Below are 11,442 nucleotides of genomic sequence, written 5' to 3'. Positions count from 1 at the left end.
GGGGGGGGTAACATCAAATGAGTTCAGGGAGGAACTATTGGTAATGAACCCCAAGCTTGGAAATTTAGAAAAGGACGCAACAGAGGCAGGAAAAACTGACCATTGATACTCTTTGCAGGCAGAATAAAAGAATAATGGCCAGAAAAAAACGCAAATCTGAAGCTGCGTGAAACACTTGACTTATGTCAAAGGGAATGATGAAAAATGGTTTTTTGTAATTATATTTGTGAGCTTATCTCATTGGAAAGTCATTATTGCTCACATGTAAAACTGAAAATGGGGGCTTTTGCCTTGTTACATTTTTCTTTTTAAAACTTATCCTTTCTTCTTAAAAGAAAAAAATCTGAAAATACAGTACAAACCACAGCAAAAATGGGTCAGTTTGAATCTGCAGGTCCCATCCCAAATGCCAACCCCATCAGCAATGCGCTTTGAAGTCCAACAAACCCTCCGACATCATCCCGGGCCTGGAAACTACTTATGAGATTACGCGTACCTATCATAGCCCAAGAAGTTTGCAAAGACGGAAGTATACTAATGGCACGTGTGATCCTGAAACCCTAAAAATGCAGTATAAAATCTCGTTACTCCTCATTCTCCCCTTCGCCGTGTTAGGTTATTGTTTTGCTCTGCAAGTACCTCAATATGCAGATCTTCGTTAAAACCCTAACAGGGAAGACAATAACCCTTGAGGTTGAGAGCAGTGATACAATCGACAATGTCAAAGCTAAGATCCAAGACAAAGAGGGAATCCCTCCAGATCAACAGCGTTTGATTTTCGCAGGAAAGCAACTGGAAGATGGTCGTACTCTAGCTGATTACAATATCCAGAAAGAATCAACACTTCATTTGGTTTTACGTCTGAGAGGTGGTGCTAAGAAAAGGAAGAAGAAGACCTACACTAAACCAAAGAAGATCAAGCACAAGCATAGGAAAGTGAAGTTGGCCGTGTTGCAGTTTTACAAAGTTGATGATCTTGGAAAAGTTCAGAGGTTGAGAAAGGAGTGCCCTAATTCTGAGTGTGGTGCTGGGACTTTCATGGCTAATCATTTTGATCGTCATTATTGTGGTAAGTGTGGTTTGACATATGTTTACCAGAAGGCTGGAGATGTCTGAGAGTCTCTTTTATGAATTTACTTTTGTTTTTGAAAGATTCTGAAATTTTGATTTAGGGTTTATGTATTTGATGGTGGATATTTAATCTTTAAATTTTAGTTAACGCACTGGAGTTATCTATTTAATCTATCTTAGCATATATGCTCATACTTTATTTTGATGATTTATAATTTGATGGGTTAATTATATAATGTTAGTCACCAACATGAGAAATCCTTTTTGTTTTTTGATGCCATGTTGTGAATAATTTGTATTTTTGATTCAGAATTATGTGCTCTGACACTCTCAGCCACTGCTGAGTTGAATTGACTACTGTTTCAAGGTTAATTGAGATTTTACTCCTATGTATGTGAATGATTTTGTAAAGATGGTGGTGATTTTATCCTCCATGGAGTGAGCTTGGTATTAAGATCTGCAACTCTTTTGTAGAAGAATTGCCACAACCAACAGTTATTTACCGCATTAGTTTTTTCAAACTATAGTTATAGTTAAGGTTGAACAAAATCATTCTACTTAGAAAACCTGAAAAATCTAGACTATGTAGTCTTATACCCTAGAAAGATCTGCAACTCTTTTATATAAGAAAGTTGCAAACAATAGTTGTTTACTGCATTATTTGTGCATTAAGTTGGTAGTTTTAAGAATTTTCAACTTGGTTATCGAAGTAAAATGAGAAATTTGCCACTTTAAGTGTTGATCAACTAGGTGTTTCCATTTGCGCCGTTTTGTCTAGGAAGATAAATACATTTACATGGGTGCTCCAAAATAAGATTAACAGTACAAGTATTACTGTGCAAAACAAGATTAAAGGAGATAATGATTGTTGAAGTTTTCCAGCTCTTATGATTCATTATATTTCTCTAGCATTTTTTTGATTAGTTATATTTCTCTAGCTCTTAGTTATTATAAAGCATCTGAACTCTGATTTAAAGTTTTTTGGAAGAGAAATAAATAACCAGTTGAATGCTGTGTTGATGTGATTTTCTTTTCATAACAAAAGTAGATGTGACTTTCTTTTCATAACAAAATTTAGGTTCTTCTCAAACCTTGTATGCTCTACTTGGTTACCACTTGGGCCTAGCATCGTATTGCTTGTTCTCGACTCTGAGGCTGGAGAATTTTTTTAATTGGACGTCCTGGAATTTAGATGTGGTTATTTCTACTACTTCTGGCTATGGCTTACTTCATTTTTGTAAATGTCAAGAGCATGTGCTATGATAGGATTGCTTTCACAGATTTCATAGAGATTCTTGCCATCTCCCCAAGCATACATTAAAGTAGAAATTAAAATTAATATTCAATCCCGAACTTCTTGAGCTTTAGAAGAAAACTGAGTCCGGAGCTTCTTGAGCGTTTTAGACTTTCTAGTAATGCTCATCTCCTACTCTTCCATTCCTCTTGGTGGGTTAGGATCTTCCCAATTTGCAGGCTTACTTTCTAAAAATCTTACTCCGTTTGTTTCCTTCGGAAATTTGCTTGGCTTGTGCTACCAACATCACTTTGGAAACTCGCTTCCCTTGTGCTAGACTAGACCTTTTGTCCCTGCTGTCTCTCCTCTCTGCCAGTTTTGCAAGACTCGAACCTCGAACTTCAGAAACTGAACTTGGTTTCATTTTGAATCATTGCAACTTATCGCTATGTGAGGTTCTGAGTTAATCAGTAATCAGGTTCGTATCAGCAAGGTAAACTCTTGCCGCTCCTTCTTTTGTAACTAATTATGTGTTGTCGGTCGTTTGTTTTTACTTTTGGAGTTTAATCGACTTGGTGACTACGGATTCTAGGCGAATTAGCACCTTAAGCATCACATCTTTCCTCTGGTTCCCCTGCTATTACTCTTCCCAGACTGGATACTGGATAGCGGGTTGGATTTCTTCTCATATCCTTTCTGACCATCAGATTCTCATTGAGACCATTCTTCGGTTCATCAGAAAATCGTTGTTCTATCCATTTTGACGGCATCAACGCTTGTCCTACACAGCTAGTCACCCGCATCAGATTGTTTTGGAACTCCACACCTTCCATTCTGTCACCTCCATCACCCATCCTCTCTTCTTCTACCACTTTACTACCCACTCTATTCTCACCTCTGCTGACTGCACCCTAGAAATCGATCGACAAGTCCTACAAGGTCGATGGCAACCCGTCGGTTAAGCTATTCTGCTTTTCTTGGTGATTGGCAACTCCATTATTGACTTCATTTTCGGATCAGGATGGTCATAATTTGGTCACAATTTCATGCAGAGGCCCAAGTAGTCACAATCGCATTTGGTATCCACACTGACTGCAAACAACTATCAAAGATCAGCAATAACCCTATGGCGGTAAATTAGTAATCTACAATAAAGAACTGCATATTGCCTCTGGCAGATTGCTTCATGCAGAACCCACCCAAATAGCTTGCACACATATTTCTCGGTTCCCACTGCTGCAGGCGACAGTTTAGCCTAGGAAGCCAGGTTAATCCGATTGCATACCACCTGACTTCGCGGATTCTTTTGGTCGGAGACGTCCCTTTAATGTATTTATGTTTGGGGCAGCTCCCTATCCCCCACTTGTAAACATTCTTTAACATAAATAAGGGTCCGGATCATGGGACTGAAAATTTTAACGCATGATATTGACACAAGCATCTAACCGTCCATTACGGTGAATCTAAAGGTTGTCAAGTGTAATGAGTTGGCATATGTTTTAGTCATAATAAACTATACGGCTCCAGCTAAGCCGAGCCAAGGAAAACAAAGTTTGTCTTGCGACGTTTTCGGGTTAAGTAGTTTAGTCTTCTTCCCCAATTTTCCATTACGGTACTGATAACTTCTTTTATTTCTTCTTCCTATTCTCATTTGTACTTGTGATTTCATAGATTATTTTAACATCATTTGTTTTCTTTTCTCTTTCTATTGAAGTAAAGATTTTTCCTAAACTAGATCGGGCAAGGCTATGTCGTGTTAGCATATAATGGCCAAGAGTAGTCTGTTGATTGCATACTTTTTTTGTATCGTTATTCAATTATCATAAGTATCTTTCATTTGTGGGGGATGTTATGCATATATTTTAAGTTTTTCATTTGGATTCAGGACAATTATCCACGGATGACTTGACAAAGCTGATGACAATCAAGTGTTGATTGGTGAAAGTAATGATCTGAATGGATTTTTGAGCGAAAAACACAATGATAGACTTAAAATCTCATGAATGGATTTCAAATCTTCGAGCTGTATTTATGGTTTATTCGTTTGAGCAATTTATTGAAAATGGAGATAAAAGAGTTCCCAATTAGGCGAAGAAGATGAACAGATATTGGCAGAAACTTTTGATGTTTTAATTTTCCACGTCGAATTATACTGTATTATGTTATTGGCTCGGTTTGGCTGGAGCCGGAAAGTTTATGTAGGTTGAAAACATGCCACCTTATCATACTTGACAGCCATTAGATGAATTATAATGAATCATTAGATGAATAGATGTTTGTGTCAAAACCATGCGTCAAAATTCTGAGTCCCATGATCCGAACCCCATAAATATTTGCTCTTCCATAAAAAAATAAAAAAATATTTCGTCAGGGTGGCCCATGATTTAAATTGAAAACATACTAGCATAGTAGCATTTTTTGTTTTTTTGTAAGTTAATAATGCATTCAAAAGACTAACTTTGGGAGTTAGTAATCCGTACAACACGATGAGTAGAGCCATCTAATGTTGGGCTTGATGAATCAACTTTAACATTTGATTTATCTACTTCTAGAGCTACTCTAATACATTCAGGAGGTTCTTTTCTCCAATTAAGAGTTGATCTGAAGTTTTTGGCTTCTTTGGCCATTAAGTCAGCTACATTGTTAGCTGTTCTTGGAACAAAATAGAAACCTAAAAAGTTATTACAAGACTTAAGTTCATTGGTAGCTTCTTCTAATATAGATATACTCTGCCATTCTAACGAAGATTCAATACCATTAAGGTAATCAAAAAGATTTTTGCAGTCACCCTCTATTGAGAAATTTGACAAGCCAATTTCTGCCGCCCATTTAGCTCCCTGCAACAGACCTAGGGCTTCCGCTTCTTCAGGGGTAGAGGCTGTGAAAGCTCCTGCTCTTCCTTGTTCAAGAGTTCCTGCATCACTTCTAAGAATTAAAGAGAAACCTGCTGGCAAATTAGCTGAAATCCAAGCCGCATCAATATTTAATTTCGGTTGAGATCTCTTAAGAGGATTCCAGTTAGGGGTTAAAAATTTTCCTTTTTTAACTTGATTTAGTAATGGGTGATCCTTGTACCAGAATTTTAAGTATCTACGGATTTCCGTACCTAATTGTGCACTTGTCTGCTGTTTGTTTTCAAAAACTAGATTGCATCTCTCCTTCCATATGAACCATGCTTTTGTCAGTGCAATTTCTACAGGTATAATGGTGCTCTTTTTATTTATCCAATAATAATAAATATTATATCACTGCTACCATTTCCACTATCATTTTATTTTTGCTCCTACAATAATAATAAATAAATAGCTCTCTCAAACTCCACCATCACCACCTCCAAAACAACATCATAAGCACTACTATTTTTATTACCACCACCATCTGCTGCACCAAAATCCACCACCTACAACGTTGCTGCAAACACAAAAATCACCAGCACTGCCACCACCACAACATCCACTACCACTGCTGCAAACACAACAACCACATGCATAACAACAACAATGACCACCAACAACACCAACCATCATCACCACCACAGCATCTACTAAAATCAACAACTTATGGATCTTGATTATCTTAATCTTATTCTGGATTAACTAAAGAATACATGTCGCGTGAGGCACCATTATGCAGTTGGTCAAATTATGGATACTTTTTCTGCCAGAATGAGAAATCATAATGAGACAACGTCACAAAACATGGACATACATGTAGGCTTTCTGCGGGTGAAGTTTGATTCTGACAACATATTGAAATCAACAAGAAATTCAATAACAATCTAACACCGAGATTCAAAAAAAAAATGTATATTTAACGAGGGAGTAATTTCGATATAACTCCCACTGTTCTCATTCATCTTGCGTTACAGTGTCTTTTAGCTATGTTAATGTGGTGCATCCATGAAAATGCAACAGCTCACACCATGTGTTTTGCTTGCGATGGTTTAAATTAGTTGCTCGAGTTTGTCCAGGTTCATTTTGAAAATTAGATATCATATCAGTTTTAGTATTGAGTCAAAAAAATAATTTAGTACAAGACAAGTTTTGCCGAAGTGTGAGCCAGAATATAATAGAAACTTGAAGTTGCGAAATTGAGTTATTGCATGTGAATAATACCTGATGTATTTAAATGATAACTACATGACAGTTGGTTAGAAATTTCAAGTTCTAATAATTTTGGATCTCAAGTGCTAAAAGCTGATTTTGAACCCAATGATGCTCTTTTTACATGACGCAATGAATTTTATAACACAGTATATCATCAACTTTTTCTCCAACCTCGATTCCGCTAGTGTTTCCAACTCCTTTACTTCTTCTCTTGAACTCCTCCTTCTGTTCATTCGATTATTTCTCGAACTTCAAATTACATCCTAAAGTCAAACATAAAAATGCGTTTCTTATTAATTTTATCAAGCCATCATATAGGTACCAATACAAAATCGCTACAAAACAACGAAATAAATCACAAAATAAACCCTAGTCGAAAATAAATCAAAATGAGTACCAAATTGAAACTCCTTTTCCCTTGTTTTACCTCTTTTTTTCTTTTTATGATTGAATCTTAGATTCAATTATTCATGATAATTATCATCATCTCTTCCTAATTAGAGAAAATTCTCTAAGAACTAACATCATCAATCTTAGGTTTTTCCAAGCAAATCTTGTTGAAATTGAAATGAAACTATTTTTTTTTCTTCTGATGTTCGAGATTAGTTTGTCGCCGATTCATCACTAGATTTAAGATTGTTAGTTGAATCAAGTGAAAATCGATCTAAATCGATTGTTAAGGAGGTGATGGTGATGTTGCTACTGGTAATGGATTTAGTGGGCATATATGAAGTGGTGTTGGAACTGGTTGTGGGTTTTCTAGAGGTAGTGCACTAGGAGACGGTGGATGAAGTAAAGGTGGTGTTGTAGTAGAGGCGGCGATGGAAATGTGGTGGCGACGATGCAGATGGTATTGGTGGTTGTCGCTGAGAGAGAAGGAAGAGAACTAGAAAAGAAACGATTAATTTACTCGATAGAGAGCGAAATTAGATCTAAGCTTTTATGTGGAGAGGGTATATTTGGTATTGTTGATTAAATTGATTTTCTTTTATTAAATGAGGGGTATAATTACAGTTGATAAGGGTTTTCAGGAAGGCTCATTCATATCAGGGGTATACATAACATTTCCGCTTTTTAATTTTGACTTCATAAGAGCAATCGCAGCGTTGTTTCCAAAAGCCATATTTGGAAACAAAACGTACCGTACTCCTGATTGTCAAAAGCTATATTCGTAGCCAAATTGTCAAATTGCCAAACTGGGTTTCCATATTTGAGAACTGAATTTGACAATTCTCAAATATAGCATCACGGTGTTATAAAAGCCGTGTCAAGTTAAACTCATTTTTAAAAAACGTTCCTCCACAAACGCAAATTTATAAACTCGTTTATAAAATAGAAAGTGTTTATAAAATGCGTTCGAAGTAAACGGCTTTATAAACTGAGTTGTTTATAAAATAGAAAGTGAAAATAAGACGGTTTTATAAATTGCTTTTTACTGAACAGTTTTATAAAATCCTTTTCGCTTTAAACAAAATTTTAAAATACGTTGCTTGGTTGCCTAGTGCGTCACATAATTAAATTCCCAAATAAAAAACTATACATGGGATAGCAATTTAGGATTATAGGATCGCAACACTAAACTTGCTCTACCATCCTTGTCCCAAACGGAGGGATGATCCTCTAAATAAAAAAAACAAAAAAGGAAGGGTTCCCAAGAATAAAAGTTATAAAAACCCATTAGGCTCACTCGCGTCTAATCTGCCCATCTCATCATCCATTTGATCTGAATCTATTGAATGACACACATCATCAGACTAGACGTAGATGACAAATCCAAAATCCACATTGGGCAGATTGGTTGCAGATGGGATGAAACTCATTGGATCCCATCTGATGCTCAAGCCTAGTACGTTTTGGTGCATTATTGTCATACTGATTTATCTTCAGGTAACCAAAATTACAACCGTCCAAATGTGATCTGGCTTAGATAGGTTGAGAACCACTATTACAGTATCACCTATACTATTTTTGCTTGTAAAACTAGACATCCATCGCCGCGTCTCAATATGAAATCTGTTTCAAATGCACGACTCCCATTCTTGGCTACTTCCGTTCTTTCCTTGTTTTAAATCTCGACTCCCACTGATCAGATCTACCTATAAGAATGTCGAATACAAGAGATATTAGATTAACAGCTCTATGAAAGCCTTGCCGTATCAAATGTAATTTCATAATTTCAAAGGTCAGGCTGTCTTTGTGAACTTACTATCGAGAGTCGACCTTGGTGAAGTCGAGTTTTCGGAATATGACCGAAAGAAATCTCTATTTACTTTGAGCAACTCTTTCCAAACTGCAATTTGTATACAAGTTCAATGAACTAAATGAGAGATCTCCAACAAAATATTGTAGTTCTAAATCCACATAAAGATAGAAAGAAACCTGTTAGGGTGATTAGAGGCTGTATATTAGCACGCGTAGAAAGTGCTTCAATACATTGGTCTTGGCTCATGTGAAGCAGTAGGCATCTCTCTATCAAGTGTTGAACCTGTTTCCATTTCCATTAAAAAAATACTTAGTGGTATACCAACCTTATATTTTACTAGTAGTTTATAAACAATTCCTTGTTCACCAAAAGAAATGTACTATAACTAAGGTGTTATTGCATACCATTCTAATGTAAGTATGCGGTTGGCAATACAGACATGGTCGGTGCTCATCATGGTGTTCATGGGACATTTCTTCTTTTGTTCGATGCTTGTAATTGTAGTGGACAAAATAGTGCAACTCCATAAAAGAAATTAGAGCTAGAATAAAATACTTTCAAAGAACAAACAAATACCCAAGTCCCCTAGGGAGAGATCTATTGTGTGTGAGTGGGAGGGAAAAAGATATTTAGGGAAAAGAAACTAGGAAACAAGAGAAAAGGAGAGGATGGGCTATCCAGAGATATCTTTAGTGAAAGGCCAAAATACCATTAGAAATCCAAAAGTATAGGATTTCATTTCATCTCATCTCATCTCATCTATCTATCTCAACAGATAAGGGAAATGAGTTTTTCAAAGTGTATACCTCTAAGAAGATGTTGCTTAACAAAAAAAGAGAAAGTGACTCCAATAATGTGCCATTAGCTTCCAAGATAGAGTATGTTATAATACTTGTCTAGAGAGAATGTAATTCCATTTGTGGGCTACTTCCCCACCGTTAAAATTTTTAAGTAATGATCGACCGCGCTATTATTAATCGACGAAAAAGGATTATTTTTTTTCTTAGAGAGTAAAATCGACACCTTTAACGTGTGGAGAAGAAAATCAAAATAGCATTTTACTAGGGCCGGAAAATCGACACTGGGCGATCATAGAATATGGCAACATATTTTGAATTAAATTACGCTTCCACATCTATTTATGCTCCTTGTCCTTAATCTTTCAAGTTCTACCCCGTCAAACGTCACTTTATGAGGTTCCTTGCGAGAGTGCTCCAAGGACCATGATTGCTAGTCCGATTAATTCCTTATTTGTGGTCCTCTTGAATCTAGTATATGGGCACCCATGAAATGTCTTGTGCATCAAATCGTCAACGTTTATGGTACTGTTGGACGAATATCTTATGAGCGATCCACTAGAATGCGGGAGGAAATCTAAAGAATTAAAGGCTTAGATAAATAAAGTTTTTACGTTGAACGGTAAAGAAATCCTCGTTTTTTTATTGGCCATAATAGGTCTTTTTTGAGTTTTGTGAAACGAGCGTTTTGACGAGGACACTTGACAATGTATGATTGGTTTAAAAAGAATAGGAAAAAGATTAAAAAAGGAAAACCAAATTGAATTTGTAATTTATAAAGTGAAGACATTTGGCAATGTATGATTGATTTAAAAATTCCGAACTTAAAAGAAAAACCTAACTTACCGTGTTTGGATTTTATGAAAGTCCAAATTTAATTTGGAAATCGAGTAATTATTATACTTAGATTACTTTTTCCAAATTAATAAATAAAGGAGAAAAATCCACATATTTTCTGCGAAAATAAAAGGAAAAAATAAATAAAATTTGCACATATCCTCTACCTATTTAATGTATTTGCCACGCCGCACCAAATCAAAAATAGATCTCCACGGGGCGGGGTGAAGCCTCGCGCTCACCAAATCAAAAATGCATTTCCACGAGACGGGAAGAAGACCCGCGCACACCGAGGTAAAAAGAAAAAGAAAATAAAATCTGCACATATTTTCAACCTATTTAATGTATTTTCCCCACCACACCAAATCAAAAGTACACTCCACGGGGCGGGGAGAAACCCTGCGCACACCAAATCGTGCATCGCCACGGGGCGGGACGAATCCCCACACCAAATCAAAAATACATCTCCACGGGTAAAGCCCTGTGCACACCAAATCATGCATCGCCACGGGCGGGGTGAAACCCGGCACATACCAGATCAAAAATACATCTTCACGGGACGGGGCCAAGCCCTACTCACACCAAATAAAAAATGCATCGCCACAGGGCGGCACAGAGCCCCGCGCATACCAAGTTAAGAAAAAATATACCCAGCGCGTAGCACGGGCACTAATCTAGTAAGATTTTAAACTTGATAAACTGTCTTGTCTATCAAAAATAAATAAAAAGCCTTTTCTATCTCCAAGATTCTAGCATTAAGATTCAAAAGGTATAGTTAAATGCACAGATAACAAATAAAGATGGTCGTAGTGGACGAGCAAACTGTTGTGTTGGGTGAAATGGACGAGAGACAAATTATTTATAAACTGACAAATATATCCTCAACCAAAACATCATATTCTCCAAATCGAAAAATAACTTCAGAAATTCTAGTTTCCTTCATCCAACTTTAACACTAAAAAACACCAATGCCGTCATAGTCAACATCATTATGTTCTCCCACCACCATCAACGACACCACCAATACCATCCGCACCACCACAAATACCAACACTACCATGAAAAATATCATTTCTCTAGCACCATCGCCAACGCCACCACCATCTCCGTCGCCACAAATACCACTATCGACAATATCAAGTTTCTTCAGAGCCATCAACAACACTAACACATCCAGCATCCACAGGGAATTTT

At 36.7% G+C, this 11,442-nt stretch overlaps 2 protein-coding genes across 2 annotated transcripts; one reads left to right on the top strand and one right to left on the bottom strand.

Annotated features, from left to right (window-relative positions):
* The first annotated feature begins 611 nt into the window (after positions 1-611).
* Positions 612-1,270, top strand: LOC113276475 (ubiquitin-40S ribosomal protein S27a-like). The gene has a single exon (XM_026526075.1). The coding sequence runs from the start codon at positions 646-648 to the stop codon at positions 1,114-1,116; it is 471 nt and encodes a 156-aa protein (XP_026381860.1). The 5' UTR covers positions 612-645; the 3' UTR covers positions 1,117-1,270.
* Positions 1,271-7,905: 6,635 nt separating this feature from the next.
* On the bottom strand, positions 7,906-9,221 carry LOC113274239. Its single transcript, XM_026523691.1, has 4 exons — positions 9,019-9,221; positions 8,791-8,896; positions 8,618-8,701; positions 7,906-8,507 (listed from the first exon to the last, which is right to left on the bottom strand). The coding sequence occupies exons 1-4, from the start codon at positions 9,139-9,141 to the stop codon at positions 8,455-8,457; spliced, it is 366 nt and encodes a 121-aa protein (XP_026379476.1). The 5' UTR covers positions 9,142-9,221; the 3' UTR covers positions 7,906-8,454.
* Positions 9,222-11,442: the final 2,221 nt, after the last annotated feature.

Source organism: Papaver somniferum, chromosome 4 (genome assembly GCF_003573695.1).
Source record: "Papaver somniferum cultivar HN1 chromosome 4, ASM357369v1, whole genome shotgun sequence".
NCBI lineage: Eukaryota > Viridiplantae > Streptophyta > Magnoliopsida > Ranunculales > Papaveraceae > Papaver > Papaver somniferum.
The sequence above is the reverse complement of the archived record's forward strand: the minus strand, read 5'-3'. Positions and strand labels throughout refer to the sequence as shown.

What these genes read in the sequence shown, in the direction of transcription:
- LOC113274239 (XM_026523691.1), bottom strand. Translation starts at nt 9,141, where the DNA reads ATGGAGTTGCACTATTTTGTCCACTACAATTACAAGCATCGAACAAAA. An exon ending in CGCATACTTACATTAGAATG is followed by an intron (nt 8,897 to 9,018) that starts GTATGCAATAAC and finishes AAATGGAAACAG; the next exon opens with GTTCAACACTTGATAGAGAG. An exon ending in ACCAAGGTCGACTCTCGATA is followed by an intron (nt 8,508 to 8,617) that starts GTAAGTTCACAA and finishes ACATTCTTATAG; the next exon opens with GTAGATCTGATCAGTGGGAG.
- LOC113276475 (XM_026526075.1), top strand. Translation starts at nt 646, where the DNA reads ATGCAGATCTTCGTTAAAACCCTAACAGGGAAGACAATAACCCTTGAG.